We start from the raw sequence: 22,027 nt of genomic DNA on the forward strand, positions 1-22,027 counted from the left end.
AAAATGGTGAACAAGTAGCTGCACGAAAAGGTAACATTTTGGGTGTCTGATGGAAGGACAAACAAGATATTTATATGACATCTACAATGCATGTCGGTGACATGATCGCTGTCAATGGAAAATCAGAGAAATATATCACAAAATCATTTCGAGTTATTATCTACAACAAACACAAGATAAAGGTTGATCTATCTTATTCAAAGTTGTCATATGTAGCTGTAAATAAAAGGGTGTAAAGTGGTGGAGGAGACTAATTTTCCATTGCATTATGCCTGCTGTTGTTAACCGTGCTCATTTATACGGCACTGTGAATGGTAAAAAAGCGAGTATTGCTTTCTTGTCAGACAATTATGCACACAACTTGTACTGAATATTACATATTTTGATGACGGACAGCCAGCCCGATCTGAGAAGATAGAATGCCTGACAGGTAGGCACTTCCCAAACAAGATACTTAAAAAAAAACCTGACAATAAGGTTGTACTGATAAGATGTGTTGTGTGTTGTAAGAGAGGGACAGAGAGATAACAAGAGAGCAAGGAAAGAATCTGTTTATCAGTGTATGGTGTGTGATGTTGGCTTGTGCGTTTCAAATTCAATATACTGTTTCAATTTTAATCTTTACCATAAATAATCCACACTGCAACACCACAAGTTGCAACTTGTTCTACAATTCAATATTTACATTTAATTAGGTAAATAGAGAGCTTCCATAATGTGAAAGCCTTTTTACGTATTTACTAGGCAAACTTCACTATCAACCCATTAAGGGTAAACATACGTAATATTTACGTACTCACTATATAATGATCTCTAGGTATACGATTCATGCAGAAATTATTATTGTTGCTTTAATCATAGTTGCAAAATTGAAGTTTTATTATTGGGATAGTACAACTATTATCTTATATCTTTTAGAAGTACATAAAGAAGAGCAAAATAAACATTATTAATACTTAAGAACAAACCTGTGAGAAAATATATATATATATCACTGATTATTTTTGTTACTAGGAAATATTGAATTCATATTCAATAGTTCTTTCACATTACATGTCAAATTGGTTCGTAAGTCACATGAAGTTATAACACATTTTTATGTGATTTTCACTACATACTGGCTTATTGTACGTACGGCAATATGTAGTAATCCTCTTCTTTGCGTAAAGACAGTAGGAACAGTACTTTCTTGCGCTCTGTTGAGAGGGAGCCATGGCACTTTCTTCTTTCTTGGAGGTACTTCCTTTCTCACTTCCTGACAGCACCGTTGTCTTCTGTACTCTCCTTTTCTGAAACAAGTCCTTGTATGATTTGATTTAGACTACGTCTGATAGTAGGGATAATCAATCGATGTTTCTGTCATGATCCTGTTAATTGATTATGCAGAGCAAGCATGAAATGAAGACTACTAAGAGGCTTTCTTCTGTCTCCATAGTTCTTTGAAAAGTTGTAAACGTAGATAACATAGGCTAAAATCAAAATTCCGATTAGAGCATATAATTCTTCAGAGGTGACATCTGAGATATTTGGACTGGTCTCTTGTTTGTAGTTCTTTCTCTGTCGGGCTATCTCTTCATTCGTGTGAAGAAGAATGCAGTCTATAATGTCCTGTGAAAAGAATAGGTTGAAGCAATCCCGAGGTTCGAGCACACCAGCCGCAGTAGGAGGAGGCCCAGGTCTAAAATAAAGAATATTCCTTCTTGGGATCTTCCCACTTGAATATATCATTGGATTTGTCTTACAGGGAAAACCATTCTTTCTTACCAATTCAGTAACACCACTAACTTTCACTTGCCTTTCGTCAATTGGAAGTTCTTTATTTGCCTTCTTATCTCTAAAATATACTACCCTTTCTGATTTTGACCAGATTCTTCTCTTGAGAGCATGGCGAGACTTTTACTTTCATTTCTACTACTTTTGCAATTTTCCGCTTTTTGGTTGGATTTGAGGTTTCACATTCAACAGTTGGAATAGCTGTCACAAAATGTTGTTCAATGTCACTTTCACAGGGGTAGTAATCTGGATCTTTGTCGGAATCATCTGCTTCTTCTTCTGATCTCACATCAAATTCAACGTTATCAATTTCTGATTCAGAAGTCTCCTCTAATATCCATAAAATAGCTTCCCCGCTATTTATTGCACCACACTCGTCCATTTTGTAGTAATAATTAAGTCTTTCTGAATGGCCATGGTCCATTAATGGTAAAAATACGTAAAAAAAAATGTGCAAGAAAACTAACGCTAAATGTAAACATACGTTAAACTTACGTGTAAGATTTTACGTTAAAGGGTAAACATACGTCAAATTTACGTATAAGGTTCTACATTCAATCGTTTGGCACAGAGAACATAACACATACCGAAGTTATTAACGTGGGAACTAAAAGCCAACTAACCCGCGATAGTACATCTAGAGATTGGTGCTCCTACACACACTTCATGCTAGAAGACATTAGTGTTTGCAACTCGTACACGTAAAATTTACGTAGTTTACCTTTCTCGGGTTAAGAATCACTATAGATATACCTCACCAGCACATGTATTATATGTATCGTTTTTCTACTTTGTTTGTTCAATTGTTCAAAAGCTTGCTCTGAAATAACTATAAAACTGTATGTAAAATAAAATAATGTTTTTCAATTTTTGCAACCAATCTAAAAAGATTTATTACATTAAACTCACGATTATCCGAGTCCCGGTTAACCAAGCCTCTTGATTAACCGAGGCAGTCTAAAAAATAAAATAAAATAAAATAAAATAAAATAAAATAATAATAATAGTAATAATAATGTAAATGCTGGTTCCAGTTGTATCAAGATATGGCGTGCCTACTCGCTATTGCCAAACCACTAAGTTTCAAATTTTTGGGCTCAATCGTTTGTCTTCGTGTATCGCTATAACATCTGAGCACCAAAGATGAACCAGAAGATGTCCCAAAAAATAATCTTGTATGGTACTATATATAACAATATATATATATATTTTAAAACAAAGTTTTAGCATACTGTAATAAACAATTCTCGTGTTAGAAAATTCTTTTGTCACTTACACCACATACTACTATACCTAACAACAGCTGATCTCCGTATTATCCGAGTTTTTCCATATGCAAGGTAGACTTGGTCACAATTTTTACTTCGGATAATCGCGAGTATACTCTACTCAAAAGAACAAACTTTAATAGCTTACAGAGTTGTGTACGATACAGTAGCTATTTCTGGTGGCCTTGAGAAACTATCCATAAGGAAATACATGATTCACTGTGCACGAAATAGTGTACGTTTTGGAGAAACAAAAAATCAGCGACGAGGGGAGGAGGAAAATAAACAAGAATAAGCTGAAGACAGTGAAATTAAGATTATTCTAAACAAGCTGACCCGAGAAGACTAAAATAGTGGAAGATATGCGCAATATTGGTGAGGAAATAAAGCGTTTGGAGACTTGAAATTAATTACATACATTAATTATTATTATTATTATTATTATTATTATTATTATTATTATTATTATTATTATTATTATTATTGTAAAAATATGTTGTTAATATACTGCAGCCATTTCATGTACACACGTCTACCCTTTTTTTTTTGGTGACTGTCTAGGACTTTTTCCGTTCAAATGTGATGATAGTTTCATGTGACACTAACGTTGCAGATTAAAATTTGAGAGACGATGTTTAATTTACGTTTAATTTCTTGCTTTGCGCAGGAATCTAAATTAGGTAGGTGTTCTGTAATTTGGAATAGGTAGGTATTGTATATGTTTCCATATTACCGGTATTTAGTTTTCTAGTTCATTAGTTGAAAAATATGTATCATCGTTGTCCTGTTTCCTTGATCTTTTTTTTTTCATGAACATGAAAAAGTTCGTGTCGCTAATTACATACCAGAGAAAGTGTCAGAAAACCCGGAAAAAGTCAGGATATTCTTTCCCGTAAATTTTGTAGCTTTTGGAATTATGTCAGTATCGCCCTTCATTAACATAACCAGCCTGAATATGTGTTGTGACTTCCTATATCTTGTGCTTTTAAAATTGCATATCATATCAACGTTATTTAATGACTAACAAGATCACACAGTTAGCAATGATAGGTATACGAACAGTATCGTGAACTTCACAAGTAACTAGAATTTTGAAATGACGCCCGAAAAATTATTTCTTGTATGTGATACAATTTAAGATAGACTTGGCAATATGAGAAAAGAGAAAAGCAAAGCTTCCCAAAAAGAAAAGTTGAATCCTCCATCGTGTTAAGAGTCATTACAATCACAGCAAGGAAACGAGACAAAGTGATAGGTTTTTTTTTATGTTACCGTGTTCAGGTCAACTATCTACTGTGTTATGCAATAATTTTTTATAACTTTCTGCTAAGCTTGAGTTGAAGACGTGTAGTCCTCATTACTGTTATACCCCATATACTAATGTATAAAGAAAATAAGGATTCTCGATCTAAAGTAAATATCTTATCCCAAGAAAAATGTAGCTTGTTATGTTGACGAATCATTATTCTTTCATTATATGTTCTTTTTATGGTATGGATCAGAGTCCAAGTTACCTACCGGCTAAGCATTTCCAACTTGCTTTAAAATTTGCATGATATAAGGGTGGGATATATTTTCCATTCAGTAAGTAATATATAACTTGAAAGAAATTAAAGCAGAACTGAAGTTGACAACTTTGAATTAAATGAATAACCATCGAACAAATAATAAATAAATAAACAGTTAAATAACTGTAATCAGTGGCGTAACAAGACGGGGGGCAGGGGGGGCATTGCCCCCAAAGTTCTGGTAGAAGTTATTGGGGGCGCCGAAAGCGCCTAACGATTACTTTGCATTTTTAAAAGCCGATTGAAGAATGAAAAGTTTATGTACAAAAGCAATGTTTTGTATGCACTGCTAAAATAGTGCAGTGCTTTATATTATTATAACTAATGGACACTTTTTCTGTTCGTTTTGTGTTGATTGTCTAGGGCACCTTTGATACAATAAAATAAAGAAATAAAAAATATCTATATGACAGTCAAGCAGCGATATAGACATTTTCTTAATCCTTTGTCGCCCCTCATTATGTACGGGCGATATAATGCTTCGATAGAATAAAAAAGGAAATAATGTTACAATGACGGAGCATTATAAATATTAACAACCTCCTCACGTCGTGCCTAAATTGCATGGGGATGACGTTATCATTGACGATTGGAGATTGCTACTACTCACTATCTGAAATGAGTAGGTTGAAGTGGAAACAGAGAAAACCACACAAATTGAGCTTTCATTTAAATAAATGTATTATTCAATAATATCAAGTGTGTGTGTATGTTCATGTTGATTGAGTATAACTAGTCAGATCACATATCGACAGCATCTAGAAATTCTGTCACGAATAATTCGTACATAGCTGAGATACACATACCTTAATTTCTGATGAATGCCTGAACTGGATGACAATGCTTTTACGATGCAAGCTCTCTTAATGCAGATAGTCGGCGTTCTGTGGAATCCGACTATAAACCAACCATACTCCAAGTTTATGGTTGAAGATGTAGAATAATAGATCTCCCTTGATCTATTCAGGTTAACTGGACTTGCAGCTCACTGCTCAGCTGCTAGACTCTCAAGTGGTTCTCTCTAACCATCCTCCACTTCTGATCTGATCCCAATCCTCTCCAACGAGAGATTTTTGTTCTCCTTTCCAGACACTCTGGAATTCACTTCGTTGATCTTTCTGTCTATCTCAGCTATTGGTGAAACATTGGTTTCAACCCGAATTACATCGTGACCAAATTCCCAGACCAACAATTTTCTGCAAGTCTGACAGTTATGCCACAGTCAAAGTGTGTCAATGTTACATACATCATCTCACATTGATGACATTTCATTATTTTGTACACAACATTACAGATCACAACAAACACATAAAGTGACGACTTAGCGTCTAGCCATAACATTCAGTAATTAAATTTAACACATTTACAAATTATTGACGTAAGTCAACAAATAAATAAACGCACGTGTTTGTACAACATGACAATATTTCATTATTTCTATAATTAAGTCTTTTAATTTAACTTTGAATAAATGTGATTTCCCATCACCTAAAATAACATGACCAAAACCATATACCTCTACATGCCCCCTTTTCGAAACGAGGGAATTACGTTCACGTTTAAATTTCTAGATAGAAATTGACAATACATTTAATATAAAAATACAAACAGTAAAATAATTGAACATATTCTTCCATCACCTGTATATATACGTATATCAATGTAATATATTCCTACAACCATTTATTATAAATACAAATTCTGTAAAATATAATTTATTTACATCAATTTCTCTTTATTTCATCTTTTTTTTTTAAAAAAAAATCTTGACAAGAGTCTTTGTAGAAGTGTCGGCTCCTGCCATCTATTATTTTTTACATGTTACTATATGTTACTCTGTGCTCTCTCAAACGCACATACATATACTTTTTATTCTCTCGTTCCTGTATTTTTCCATTCCATTCGGTATCAAAGTTCGACACAATGTTTCTTACCACAGCATTTGTATCAAGAATGTCAGTGTCTTCAACACTGATTTATTTTAAACAGATATACACTTTATTAAACACTATTCACTTCCTAATAATGCACTTACATACTTGGTAACACCGTCCAATTTCGTTGTTTCGTTTTAACACATGATCAAAAATTTGAACAATATAAAATCACTTCACTGCTGGTATCATTTTTGTTCCTATAGTTAGCAACTATGTGTAGAAACCATGCCATAGATTGTTTATTCAGCAGTTTTTTGATAATGACATTGAAAATCCTCCACGTCGCATCCTTAGTTGCGTCGCGTCACTAATTGCAGTTGATCGTGAAAACCGTGTCTGTAACATTTTCGTTGAAAATTTGGAAAATATCCACAAAACTATAACTTCGCATGGACGGAAGTATACTTTTTCACTTTTCAAGTTTGTAGAAAAATGTTCATCCGTTTTTACGATCTCGGCATTCGGCAAATTCGTGATTTCGTGTGCATTACTCTGGATTTTGGTTATTTCTAGTGCTATTTGTGTATCCTCTATGCTTGAGTTATTTTGTGGCAATTTCATCTGCTCCCGACAGTGATCTCAGTTATTCTCAGTGTTATTTTTGTGTTTAGTGTTATTTTTATTCACAAGTGAATATATAGACGTGCTAGCGTAGTGTTTTGTATGTGTGACATCTTCGTATATTCTATTCTTATTTTCAACTTTACCTATCTGTTCTCTTTGCTTATTTAATTTCCGTAATTTACACACTAAATATAATATAATTATCAACGTCCCTAATACAAATAATACTAAACTCGTTAATGCTATAATAAATATCATAGTCTTCTTTTCCATAGCTCCTGCAAATATAAATGACTAATCGTGAGATTCAGCTTTTGTATATTTTACGCTCTTATATTACTATATCTTTGTCTACGGCCACCTTTCGTAAAATCTTACGTTTTCTTACCATAGGCCTATTATTAATGTTCTCTATTTCTCCATTGTCCCCTATAAAATGCACAAATGATGCATATTTTTAACAATGAATAATGTTCTAAGACTTATGTAACCCATTTGAGTACTAAATTTTACTCTTGTCTCATTTTTGTTCTCATTTCGTCGTATTATCATTTTTTAAAGTCGTAACAATCCTACATTTTCACGCATATTTACGTGTTTAAATATACTTTATAACTAATTTTTCCGCTATATTTAGGTACTAATAACTTTATTAATGTTTATTCCACCTTTCTTTAACATTACAAAGCGTTATTTATTCTGAATTCATTCGTATTGCATCAAAATTTTCGTAAAACAGCGTTACTACTCATGTGTAGGCGTGGCTTGTTGCTACGGAGCAGCCATGTTGGCTGACTGACTCCGCCCCTTAGATACGGAGTGCTGTCGCTCCAGAGCGAGAGACGTTCAAAACGCATCCTTCCTCGCGATTAGAATAGCGAAGCGGGATTGCCATAACCTGTTGATTCTATCCACACATGTACATTCAAATAACTAATGAAATAAATACTTCACTTATTATAATAATTATCGATATGCCAATTGATTATTATATAGATATTACGTATCAATTATTTTCACTCTTTCTTTTTTTGAAAAAACTTGAATTTAGAAAACGAATTTAGTTCAAAATACCTTGTTTACATACTACTTACGACAATTTTAGACATGATGCACTACGACTGTATTCCTTTTTGACTATTTTACGTCTGTTATCTATTATTTTATCTATATGTTTTACTTTTTTCTTCTCGATGTTCATTTCTTTTAAAACTTTTTTCGCATACTCTCTACGACATATATACTTCAATCGTAAGCTTATTTTTCTAGTTTTACGTTACTAGTATCTATAATATTCTCTATTTATCTATTTATCTAGCTTCTATTAATAGACATTTATTTCTAATTTTCGATGTTTTACATAGCTTTGAGCTATTGATCTCACTGATGTTAGGATATTATTGAGCTTAGTCATTATCTATTTGCATGCTCTTATCTATTTTTTATCTATGATATTCTATTACTATGCTTATTATTACTGCTTTTCTTACATTACCAAAATACCGAGTTTTGTCGTACTATTTCCGCGTAACATTTTTCTTTCAAATACCTTATTCGTTTTCACCAATGGATAGTCTGATCCTAGTTTGTCTAGGACATTATTACCTAGGCTTATCGACTCGTGTCTACCACATGCGCTTGGTAAGTATTTCTACATGTTTACCAATTGTTTTAATATTAATAAAGTTATTCTTTTCAGGTTTTCATTCCGACATTGAGTTTTTTTTCAAAATAGTATTCTTCTCCATATCACGAAATGTAAAAAAAAATTTTTTCAACCCAAGGCACATACAACATGGATTTACATGATACGCTTTATCTCATTAATACTTATTGATTATTATTATTAGTATAATTATTATTATTATTATTATTCTTGATTTAGAATTTTATACTGCCGAATTGATTTATAAAGCCTACAATACAATACTAATAGCAATGAAGTTGTTGATATTAACGCTATGATGATCCCAAGTATTACGTACATAATATAATCTGTTTTTAAATGTAACTCAGGGATTGATGTATCGACTTTTAATTTCAATAGGTTTTCCGTTAATCCATTCAACTCTTGTGTATGTAAAGAAAAATTAACTTGTCCCTCTGTCCAGTTACCAATTAATTTAATATGTTTATTTTGAACTTGCATTATTTGCTTAGTTGGAATTACCAGTTCTCCTATTATTATATTGTCAAATTTATCATAATTTATGAAACATAATTTAGTTTGTTTGATCCAATTTTGTGGAAGTAACTTCTTGATGTACACCCACTTTCGTCATATACGTTCCTGTTCAACAGAAGAGTACATAACTCCTGCGTGTGTATATCTGAATATTACACTTCCCAAAAATTTCTCAGAATTTTGCTGGCATCCTTTCAAAGAATTATTTAAAACAATATTATTTAAACATTTGGCCTAATTATCCATTGTTATACTTTCACAAAAATACAAAAAACTTTTAAATTCACATTTAGCTTTATCTAATGAATGATATTTACCTTCCGCCAAGTAAACTGCTTCCGGTAAATCGTAAAATATTCTGGTATTATTTATTAAATAGCCCATAGATATTATATCATACATGATTGAGTTACTAGTGTCATATATGATTGGAGTTTTTAATATTAAATCTACGTTATTTTCTTCATAATGGTATTTTACTAAATATACGCTAGACATTTGGTAAAACATCCCAATGTCTGACCTATAAATAGTATTTTTCTAAACATCATGAAGGTTTATTAATCATTTACATCGGCATTAGACAATATGTAATATGTTAATTGATTATTTAATATACTGTTTATTATTTTATTTTCCCTTTCTTGCACAAGATGAGCAAACAAGTTTGCAAGTATCTTGCGTTGCGATTAGTGTAAATAACAATATAGTTCTTGAATTTTACTTTTAAAACCTTGCAATACGTGTTGCACTTTAACTAGAATTCCATGGATTAAAGAAATTTCATTATTAAATGATGCCTTTAGACTTTTAATTTCATTAGTTAACAAGTTCTCGTGTTTAGTTAGTTTATCAATTGAATGAGACAATTGCTGATTATGTACTAAATTATATGTCGATAGACCAATAGAAGATAATCCCAATAACCATGAAAATATAAACCTTTTACTCCTATGATTATTACTACAGCTAGTCTTGCCATTTTCATAAACGAAATGACATGGTAACAAATTCACAATATTTCGTCTAAATTCTTTTTCTTTCATAGCATATTCATTAAGAATATCATATGCATCAGTACACTTATCATGTACTGGCACAGATTCTTGAAAATTTAAGTGTAACTTTACAGTTGTATACACCATGTTTGTTGCATGCACAGCATATGCGTTCTGCATGAAAGCTAACCCAATCTCCGGTAACGTAATCTGCTGCTGTTCATCTTCTGCTATGCACATGCTCATCATTAGCAATTCCAAAATTATAATCTTCAACATGATGTTGACTGTAAATAATTGAAACTTAAAATTACTTATTGAATTTATTTTGTTTATTTTAATAAATTCTAAATCTTATTTAGGTAATACTTATGTTTATTTATTTATTTATTTTATCATGTTTTCATTTACTTTATTTATGTTGTATGCGTACCTTGGATAATTTAATATACAAACAGAATTATGCAATTTCTCTAATTTTTTAAAAAATTCTCTATATTCCTAATAACTCTAAATTCTGTAAACAAAACATGTTTACCAGTTCGGGGTTTTCAGATGGAAACCGACATTTCTTTCGGCTTCGGATTCGGACTTTGGATGATAAACGGCGGTCCAACTCGCCGTCCACTGTCAAACACATTTTGCTTACAGATCCTCTATTAAAAAAAATCAAACTTATAAACTTAATTTATTTTTGTTTTTCGTCGCAACAATCTTGAACTGTTGTGGTATTTAAGTCAATAAACCTTTTGGTTTATTTCCACGCGTTGTTTTTTTCTTCTTAGACATCACTGTCTAAATCCGAATCTTCCTCTTGTTTATCAAACTCCATCATTCGCTCCAATAAACGGTTTTAAACGACGAATGTCAATCGTATCCACTTTTTCTTGACCTTTTTTCGTCTCGTACTTTACTTTATAAGAATTATTATTCATCTTTTCCAATATAATACCACGAGTATTGAATCTTCCTCCAAAACAAGCGGGAATACCTGCTCTTGGCATCCCTCTTATCCACACTTTTTGACCGATGTCGAAGTTAGGTTGAGAAAATTTCTTCTCGATCTGCTTCTTTTGTGACCTAAAACGCTTTTGTAAATTTTGGTATGCTACCTTCCTTGCTTCTTTGACGGCCTTGATTCGCTCATCATTCTCCACATACTCACAGGGAATGTCCAGATCTTGTTCCAAGAACGTTCTGGGTTCACGTCCTGTCAGCAAATAATACGGCGAATGTTTTGTTCCATCATGTACTTGAGTATTCATGGTGAATACTATACAAGGTAGAATTTCATCGCAATTCGTAAATTCTCGGTCTATGTAGTGTTTCATCACCTGTTGTATGGATCCTATGGCGCGTTCCGATGTTCCTATATTATAATGTGCATCAGTATTGGCGAAGTTTAATTTCATTCCAAAACGTTCTGCCAGTTCCTCCATCACTTTGCTTCGGTGGGTGCTATGCCTATCCATCGCTAAAACCTCGGGAATTCCATGTTTAGTGATTAGTTCTTCGAAAATCTTCTCCGTTATGATCTCAGATGTTATTGCTGGAACTGCCTTCGCAATTACATCTCGTTGCACTATCCACAAACACAATTACATATTTGTTTCGATGGTTCTTCGAGCGATTAAATGGCCCAATCTCGTCCATTGTTGCATGCTGGAATGGCATATAACTTGGGTACGTCTGTGGATGCAATGGTGTCCTACCTGCCTTTCGTTTTTGAATCTGGCAGCTTACACATTGGCTGACCTCCTGAAAAAACTTTTTCATGTTAGGAAAATAAATTGACTTAAGTGCCCGATTGTAACACTTGGTGTAGGAGTAATGACCTCCACCGTAAATTGAGCAGTGCATGTTTTTAAACACTTGCTCCCTTAACGAAAAAGGAATGCACAAGAGAAACTTCTTTCCACTTGCCATCCTTTGTGTCCTAAAAAGTTTTCCGTCTTTCACAACATACCAACGTGCCTGCCTCTCAGCCTTATCATCAGCTACTTCCGGATGTTCGATCGCATTCATGATGGGTCCAAAGAAGGAATCTTTTCTTTGAAGTTCGGCTAAATCTACGCTATCATCAAAGGTAATGTTTACTTCCAGATCTTCGGTATTAACCGGTAATGCGTCTAAATCTATATCCTCTGCCGTTGGTTGGATATCAGTATTCCTAGAAAGCACATCACTTGGGTTGTTCTCACCCGGACAATGAACAGGTGTATATTGATATTGCGCCATCTCCAAACTAGATCTTAATAATTTCGGTGCCAATTTCGGTGTTGTTTGCAAGTACTTTATACATCGACAATCCGTAAACAGTTCAAACTCTTTGTTGTACAGATAATAATTGAATGCTTTAAACGCACTTACGACTGCTAGGATTTCCAATTCCACTATGTGTCTTTTAGCCTCCTGAGGTCGCAATACCCTACTATAGTATGCGATTGGTGTCCATTCCTCGTTCACTTGTTTTTGCATTAGAACTGCTCCTATGGATTTGGTCGAAGTATCAGTATATACTCTTGTGTCGAAATTTTCACGGAACGGAGCTAGCAACGGTGCATTCAACAATGCATTTTTAATCTCTCAAAGCTTTTCTGGTGTTCCTCAGTTCATACGAACTTATGATTGTTTCTTAGCAATGGTTGAAAAATTGCTGAAATTTCTGCATAATCTTTGCAGAATTTCCGTACGTAATTCGTTAAACCTAGGAACGATTTGAGTTCTTTTGCGGATTTCGGTGGTTTACATGCTTTTATGGCTTGGATTACTTTTGGACTAATCTCGTATCCGGCCTCACTTACTATGTGACCTAGCACTAAAACTTTTTCTTCCATAAAGTGGCATTTTTCAACGGACAATTTCAAACCATATTTCCGCAGTCTTTGAAAGATAGAATGCAAAACTGATACCATTTTCTCTTGATTATTTACGTAAACAAACACATCGTCCATGTAATATGACACCGCTTCCGGATTAACGTTAGCTAATGTCATAGCCATGATCTTAGTGTATACAGCGGGCGATTGGATGTATCCCATTGGGAGTTTGCAATATTGATAAGCACCGATGCCAGGAATGTTGAACGCCGTGTATTTTCTAGAATCCTTTGAGATAGACACAGTACGATAAGCACTTTTAATATCCAGAACACTGAAGAATTTATGACCTCCCATACATGTCAAAATTTGATGTATGGGCGGTAACGCCACGGAATGGAATTTAACATGGCGGTTAAGGTGCCGACAGTCGGGTACTGCTCTTATCGCTCCAGAGGGCTTTTTAACAAATCGCATCGGGGCATCCAGAGGGCATCGGGGAATTATAAGAACTGTTATTCTCCTCAATGATGTTCTGTTCAAGCAAGATGTTTATTTCCTCCTTGACTTTTTCTTTCAGTGCAATTGGGATTGGATATTGTTGTCTCCTAAAAGGAACTTCCGTTTCTAATTCTATTTTGTGCTCAACACCTTTCACTCTACCTAGATCGTTTTCTTTCCATGCGAACACGTCCGCATAATCAAAACAAAGTTTTTCTAATTTCTTCTTAATTTCGGGTTTTGTTTTTTCACCGAATTTTAATCTCGCCTTATCATAATTTCTACGTGCTTCTAAAACTTCCTCTATCTCGTCTTCCGTTAGACCTTCCTGTCTTAACTTTTTCTCACTTACACATTCTTCCGCGTCGCCAATTTTCAAATTTCTTGTCAACATAATCGTTTTATTTGAGGGATTAATAATCTCTAACTTTTGATTATCTTTCGATAAGATAGCTCTCGGTATAAACACATTGTATTGCTTTTCTAATTGCCTTGAGGTTCTAATAAATACTCATTACTAGCCTAAGAATTTACTAGATTGACTTTCACAGTCGTTCTAGTCCTTGGTAACAGTCTGACTTTACGACCTAAAACCCACTTTGGTTTTAAACTAGTTTTTACACCTATAGCAATATTATCAGAAACTGATCTTGGTTCCTGATCATTTTCATATTTCCTTGTCGGTCTTCCGAATACTTGCTTTTTGTGCCCTCGTCAACACAGTATTTTCTGTCATTTATTAATATATATTTTACTTATAACAACTTATATTTAACAACGTAGTGTGGGAGGGTGGTGAGGGTTAACCTGTTAATTTTATATAATACTAGAGTCACTTTTAAGCCTTTTGAGATCCGAACCAAAACGTTGTATTATTCCACTGGTGAATGTTAAAATAAACTTGACTATTTCTTACCATACTAATAACTTAACCTAAATTTAATCGTGCTGGGACTCGAACCAAATATATGTCCTACTACTACAAGCTTTCTGCACGAACCGGGGCTCGAACCAAACGCATCTCCACCATAACAATGGTGGGTTAATACTTAAAACTACTCCGAGAATCGAACCGATCGCATCTCCACCATAACAATGGTGGGTTAATACTTAAAACTACTCCGGGAATCGAACCGATCGCATCTCCACCATAACAACCTCCTCACGTCGTGCCTAAATTGCATGGGGATGACGTTATCATTGACGATTGGAGATTGCTACTACTCACTATCTGAAATGAGTAGGTTGAAGTGGAAACAGAGAAAACCACACAAATTGAGCTTTCATTTAAATAAATGTATTATTCAATAATATCAAGTGTGTGTGTATGTTCATGTTGATTGAGTATTATTAGTCAGATCACATATCGACAGCATCTAGAAATTCTGTCACGAATAATTCGTACATAGCTGAGATACACATACCTTAATTTCTGATGAATGCCTGGACTGGATGACAATGCTTTTACGATGCAAGCTCTCTTAATGCAGATAGTCGGCGTTCTGTGGAATCCGGCTATAAACCAACCATACTCCAAGTTTATGGTTGAAGATGTAGAATAATAGATCTCCCTTGATCTATTCAGGTTAACTGGACTTGCAGCTCACTGCTCAGCTGCTAAAGACTCTCAAGTGGTTCTCTCTAACCATCCTCCACTTCTGATCTGATCCCAATCCTCTCCAACGAGAGATTTTTGTTCTTTCCAGACACTCTGGAATTCACTTCGTTGATCTTTCTGTCTATCTCAGCTATTGGTGAAACATTGGTTTCAACCCGAATTACATCGTGACCAAATTCCCAGACTAACAATTTTCTGCAAGTCTGACAGTTATGCCACAGTCAAAGTGTGTCAATGTTACATACATCATCTCACATTGATGACATTTCATTATTTTGTACACAACATTACAAATCACAACGAACACATAAAGTGACGACTTAGCGTCTAGCCATAACATTCAGTAATTACGTTTAACACATTTACAAATTATTGACGTAAGTCAACAAATAAACAAACGCACGTGTTTGTACAACATGACAATATTTTATTATTGCTATAATTAAGTCTTTTAATTTAACTTTGAATAAATGTGATTTCCCATCACCTAAAATAACATGTCCAAAACCATATACCTCTACAATATGTCAATTATTCCTTTCGTCGTCCCTGGCTGTATAGGGGCGCCTTCGATAGAATAAAAAAGAAATAATATTGCACCAAAGGGCGCTGTAGATACATTAATTATTCCTTTTTCGCCCTTGATTATATAGGGGCGCCTTCGATAGAATAAAAAAAGAAATAATATTCACCAAGGGCGCTGTAGATGTATTAATTATTCATTTTGTCGCCCCTGATTGTATAGGGGCGCCTTCGATAGAACAAAAAGGGATATAATATTGCACCAAGGGCGCTGTAGATATATTAATTATTCCTTTTTACGCCCCTGATTGTATAGGGGCGCCTTCGATAGAACAAAAAGGATGTAATATTGCACCAAGGGCGCAGTAGATATTAATTATTCCTTTTGTCACCCCTGATTGTATAGGGGCGCCTTCGATAGCACAAAAAAGGATGTAATATTGCACCAAAGGCGCTGTAGATGTATTAATTATTCCTTTTGTCGCCCCTGATTGAGAGGTCTTCGATAGAACAAACAAGGATCTCCTCAGCTACCGCGCAGGAAATAGACCCCGAAAAGACTAGAACACTCGCAGACATCCGCGAAAAATTACCAATTCAACACCGCAGAAGAGAAATTACGCGTAACCTATTATGAATGTTTGGACAATATCATTTGCAAAACTTAGTCGATTCCATCAGCCTGAATGAAGAAGTATCGTGCCATAGAGGATGTAATTCTGGTAGGTAACTTTTCTCACGACATTAGTGACATTTTAAAAAAACATGTCAATCCGGACCGACTACAACTACAGATGCAACAGTTACTCACCACTATTCCCACTTCAAATAAATCTGAGAGACCTGCTTGAGAACTTCAAGAAACTCTGTAAAGAAACAAGAGAGTTGTTTCCTGAAGTGTTGAAAGTCCTTTGTCTCCTGCTTGTCATCCCGGCGACATCTTCAACTGCTGAGAGAAGTTTCACAGTGTTGCGGCGTCTCAAAATTTATCTGAGGTCCACAAAGACCCAGGCAAGACTGAACCATTTTGCAGTTCTTAATGGATACTCAGACAGGCTTGACTCACTGGACGTGAAGGAACTGTGTAGATAATTCACAAATAGCTCCTACCATGCAACTGTCTTCGGAAAACTGTGAATTCTGCTCTTTGAAGTGTGCAGTTTTTGTGTCGAAATTAGCTATATGGTCACAGTGGCTCGGTAGTTTTTACATGGAACATTTAATCAAATTGAAACTATATTATTCCGTTCTTGTTAAACATATTAAAAGTTGGATGTTACGTGCGCAAGGGCTTAAAAACGGCTTTTAAAAAGGTTTTTCAACCGCTTTTATGCAGGTCGTCAAATTTTGAACTTATATATATGAGACATGTGAGTCAGAAGAAAGTATTTTCCACCTTTGTTCCCCATTATAAAAAAAAGAGGCTTAATTACTGCATTCTGAAGAAAAATAAATATGAGAAATTTGGGACTTTTGGTACAGATCTGAACCATGGCGTCGACCTTCGGAATTTGCTTTATAAATCTCTAGTAAAACAGTTTACACCGTGATTTTGCATTCATTCAAGCGGTGAAGCATCAAAGTATGTGTTTCATGGGCATTTTACAGTCACGCTTGCGATGCCTGGGGGGCAGTGACGTCACAAACATGGACGAAGGAACAAAGAAAATGATAAATTTTAGCTGTTTTTTTTTTAAATTCTAACACGTCGCTATTAATCCTAGGATCATGGTCCATACCTAGGTGTGTTCGTAATAAAGAAATATTTCCAACTGTACAACTCAAATTTCCCTATTGTGTACCAGAAGCGGGAATATCCAACACAGAGTGGAAAAAAGAGGATTTTTTCAAATCCTTTTCTTTTTTCGGGAATTCCTCCCCTCAGGGACATATGAGTGGTACAGTTTAAAACCTACCACCATTCCATACAAAACAAGGTATAAACTATGATCGTAGGGTAAATAGTGATTTTTTAAAAAAGAATGTTTCCCCTATTACACATTTTAAGTCAACGTGTTTAGTAAAGTAGCTACAGGTCATCCCTATTTGTCTGCACCTTATTTTCCTCGTAATGACGCAACGTTTCCAACGATACCACTACCATTGCGCTGTCATGTAGCTGAGGAGATAAGATTCTGAGAAAGTTGATTTTTGAAAATTTGATTTTCCCCCTTTTCTTTATACATTTTGGGCGGGAATTTCTTCCCTCAGGTATATGATAGGGACATGCAAGTGATACGATTTAAAACACTGGTTCATTATAAACAAAAAGGTACAAACCATAACTCTAGAATAAATAGTCTTGGTGCTAGAGCTGATTTGCAAAATTTCTCTCCCCATTTTTGGGTAATGGTTAGTAATGTATTGTTATTCAATAAGCTCTAGCGTCAAGAGTGTTCATTGTAGAACCATGGTTCGTACCTCATTTTGTTTGTAATGAAGTAACGTTTCGCACTGTACCACTGCAACGGCGCTAGCATGTACCCTGGGGGAAGAAATTCTCAAAAAGTTTATATTTCCTGACAAAAATATCCTTTTCCCAATTTGAGTGGGATTTTTTCACTTCTGGTACATAATGGGCAAATTTGAATGGTACAGTTGGAAACATTCCTTCATTACAAATACAAAGAGTTACGAACTATGATCCTACGATAAAGAATCTTGACACTAAAGCTTGTTGAATAACAATAGTAGTTATTAGGAAAAATAGTAAATGAATTTTAGTACCAAGACTATTTACCCCAGTATCATGGTTCATACCTCGTTTTGTTTAGAGTGAAACAAAGTTTTTTTGGGTAACATTCGCAAGGCCATGTTGTGTACCGGAGGGAAGAAATTCGCAGGAGGTGGGGACTTTTATTTTTTTTTAAATCCTTTTTTCACAATTTGCACAGGAATTTTATTGCCTTAGGTACATATTAGGGAAATCTACAAATCAGGAAAACACTGTTTCATTCCGAATAAAACTAGGTATGAACCATGATTCTATGATAAAGAGTCTCGACGCAATAGCTGCTTGACTGAAAGTCTAAAATTTACCTAAAAGAGTGGAAATCTCAAAAGGGTTAATGTATATGATTTTCTAGTTCGAACGAAAACAGTTCTTAGTGGTGGGAACAATAACTGTTCTGAATAGTGGCTTAAGGTCTCGGAAAAACTGCTTTTATTTCTTTTTTTTTAAAGAATATCTTTAGAATGCTTTTTTGGGTTGAGATTTTTTTCTTTTAATATTTCATATTTAGCGAAGAAACAACAGTGTGTTCCAGCTTTTTCCCCCATCATAGTCTAACTTGAAAAAAATACTGTATTCTGAAGAAAAATAAAAGGTAAGAGCCACTGCACTAAGCTTTGTTGCTCCAGTTCCTTAAACTAAGTCATATGCGGCTGCTATTAGTGAAACATTTTTCTTCTGAAATATGAACAAAATTATGAAGCCTTCTCGGCTCTAATATTAGCTATTGAAGAGTATCTGAGACAATAATGTTTCTGGAACGGCAGTGATACTTTTTTTTTTGTCTGCCAGTTTGACTTTAAGAAACTCAAACAGCACATTTCAAGATATATAAATTTCAAGAACTTGATATGGTTAGGCAACCGATGTGGGACTTATGAGATCCTAGTTGTGTCAGAAGAGCGAAAATTTCCGTTCTCTTTCCTAAAGCCGTTTTTTTTAATGAAAATAAAGCACGTCTCAAAAATCCGGCTATTTTGCATCTCTAGTCCGGTATATCAATACAAAGTGGAGTTCAATCTATGTACTGAAACATTAGAAGATTTATGTGGTGTGAAAGTAAAGTAAGAAAAGTGTACGTGTAGGTGTAGTGTGAGAATCTGTTGATCACTTTAGAAAAATTTTTTGTGGTTGTGATATGTCTTCAGCCTATGAGTTCTGGGGAGTGAGAATGTGGCTTTAGTGCCGAACATATACGGAACAATCATGTCGCACTATTTAGTGATTAATTAGTAGTAAACTGTGCTTCATACATATCCCGTCGCAAATCAAATGAGGTTAGTAATAATGTACGACTCTTGTGTTGAGTATTACATTGGGTGGGTGAAAAAGCTGTCCTTACTTCAAGTAAGTCAATATTTTAATGTTTTTAAAATAGCTGTTTTCGTAAATTACAATTATTCCCCCCCACACAAAATACTGTAAAGATTAGTGGAAATTACGCGCTGTTGTGAGAGGGGCGCAACAAAAAGACTTGCCCCCTCCTATATTCGAAATGTTGTTACGCGGCTGACTGTAATGCTGGAGCATACCAGAGAACTGAACGATTTTTTTCATTTAAGTCGAGGACTATTTCTGCTTCTTTTGATGTATAAATTAGTCATTAAAATTACGAAATCACCATTTTCAATGAACGTACAATTTATTGACCAAATTTTACACTAATGCAACCATTAGTATGGAGTTTTGTTTTGAAATATTAGTGAGTTTATCTTGTTTTTGAAGGATTTGGAAAAGAAATGGAAACAAGAGAAAGAAAAATATGAAGAGAACTTGAGGAAAGAAGCAGAAAGGATTAAAAAAGAAGCAACTAAGAGGGAACAGGAAGAAGAGGAAACCATGAGAAAACAAAGAGAAGCTGAGAAACAGAAGAAAGAGGAGAAAGAAGCTAGGAGGAAAAGAGAAGAAAAAGCAAGAAACGATGAAGAGATGAACAAACTTAAAAGGTTTGTACTTTCACTGTTTTACTATTTATTAGGGATGGCCAAAATTTTCCGGAATCCGGATTCCGGAAATTTTGTTTTCCGGAATCGGAAAATTTACTTTCCGGAATTCGGAAAAATTCCGGAATTCGGAAAAATTCCGGAATACAGAAAAATTCCGGAATTGGAAAAAAATCCGGAATTCAGAAAAATTCCGGAATTCGGAAAAAATCCGGAATTCGGAAAAATTCCGGAATTCGGAAAAAATCCGGAATTAGGAAAAATTCCGGAATTCGGAAAAATTCCGGAATTCAAAAAAATTCCGGATTTCGGAAAAATTCCGGAATTCAGAAAAATTCCGGAATTCAGAAAAATTCCGACATTCGGAAAAAATCCGGAATTTAGAAAAAATCGGAATTTTTCCGAGATCCGGAATTTTTCCGATTTTACTTTCCGGATTCCGGAAAGTAAAAATTCTGGAATTGGCCATCCCTAGCTAGTAGCTGTTAAAAGAGAAACACAATAATGAATATATATACTGTATTAGTTTCTTGTAGTTGAATATGTCTTTATCACTTACGTAGACAATTGCTACTGCAGTTATTTACTGCTTTATGAGAAGGTCTTATTTTCACACACAAAAAAGTCGCCGGTATGTCTCAAACATTATCGCGTTCCCACCTGCAGCTGCTCCAAAGCACTCCAAACTACTTTTTAATCAGGCGAAAGGCAGTGAAGGAAAAGAAATCTCAACAAATATTCTAATAACATTCGCTTATTGTCAACATACCTACAGTGAGCGCAGAAAGTGTTCGTACACCGTGCATACTTTATATTGAAAACAGCTAGCATGAGAACGGGAGGTGGAAAATATATATATAACCAGAATTAAGACTACACATTCATACATTTTATTTCTATATACAAGAGAAAGGCCAAACAAAGACAATCACTGTTTTGCTCAGAAGAAAAGAGAGAATTCCTTTTTTGTAAACGCAAAAAGTCACCGTACACTTATGATTGAATTAATGCTTATAAAGTATATTACGTTATTTATTATTTTGTGGGATTACCCTGTGCGTTAATGATTGTCTGTAGTCTTCGTGGCATTGATTTCACCTGTAGTAGTTCGTAGTTCTGTAGCTTCGGGACTATAGAAGTCAGTGGAGAGCTTTTGTGAACGCGGCATTGAACCTCCGGGTTCCATAGGCCATAGAGTTAGTTAGTTAGTTAGTAGCTTCGGGACTGAATATGTCCCTTTCTTCTTGAATAGCTTTTCTCAGGCCTTCTTTAGTAGAGAAGCTGTGCCTTCTAATTCTTGTCACCAGAACAGACCATAGATGTTCTATAGGGTTCATGTCTGGGGATTGGGGAGGTGTGCGAAGCTGTTTCAAGGTATTATAGAGTAGCCACAATCGAGTATTTTCCACTGTATGTTTGGAGTTGTTGCCTTGCTGAACAATAAATTGTTTTCTGCGCACTAGTATGGAGATTTTCCTTTAATATGTTAATATACACTTTGTGGATCATCACTCCATCGATAAAGTGGAGACGACCCACTCCTGAGGCACTCATACAACCCCAGACGAGCACGGACCCTCCTCCGTGTCTTACTTTAGGG

At 34.8% G+C, this 22,027-nt stretch overlaps 1 protein-coding gene across 1 annotated transcript in view; it reads left to right on the plus strand.

Moving 5' to 3' along the window:
- The window catches only part of LOC145680968 (heat shock 70 kDa protein 4L-like), an 873,295-nt gene that overhangs the window by 354,801 nt on the left and 496,467 nt on the right, over positions 1-22,027 (plus strand). The window contains exon 12 of the mRNA XM_081752186.1: positions 20,210-20,430. Within this exon, the coding sequence (XP_081608312.1) occupies positions 20,210-20,430 (221 nt within the window). The remainder of the gene's footprint in view (positions 1-20,209; positions 20,431-22,027) is intronic.

Source organism: Thermobia domestica, chromosome 3 (genome assembly GCF_964235325.1).
Source record: "Thermobia domestica chromosome 3, izTheDome1.hap1.1, whole genome shotgun sequence".
NCBI lineage: Eukaryota > Metazoa > Arthropoda > Insecta > Zygentoma > Lepismatidae > Thermobia > Thermobia domestica.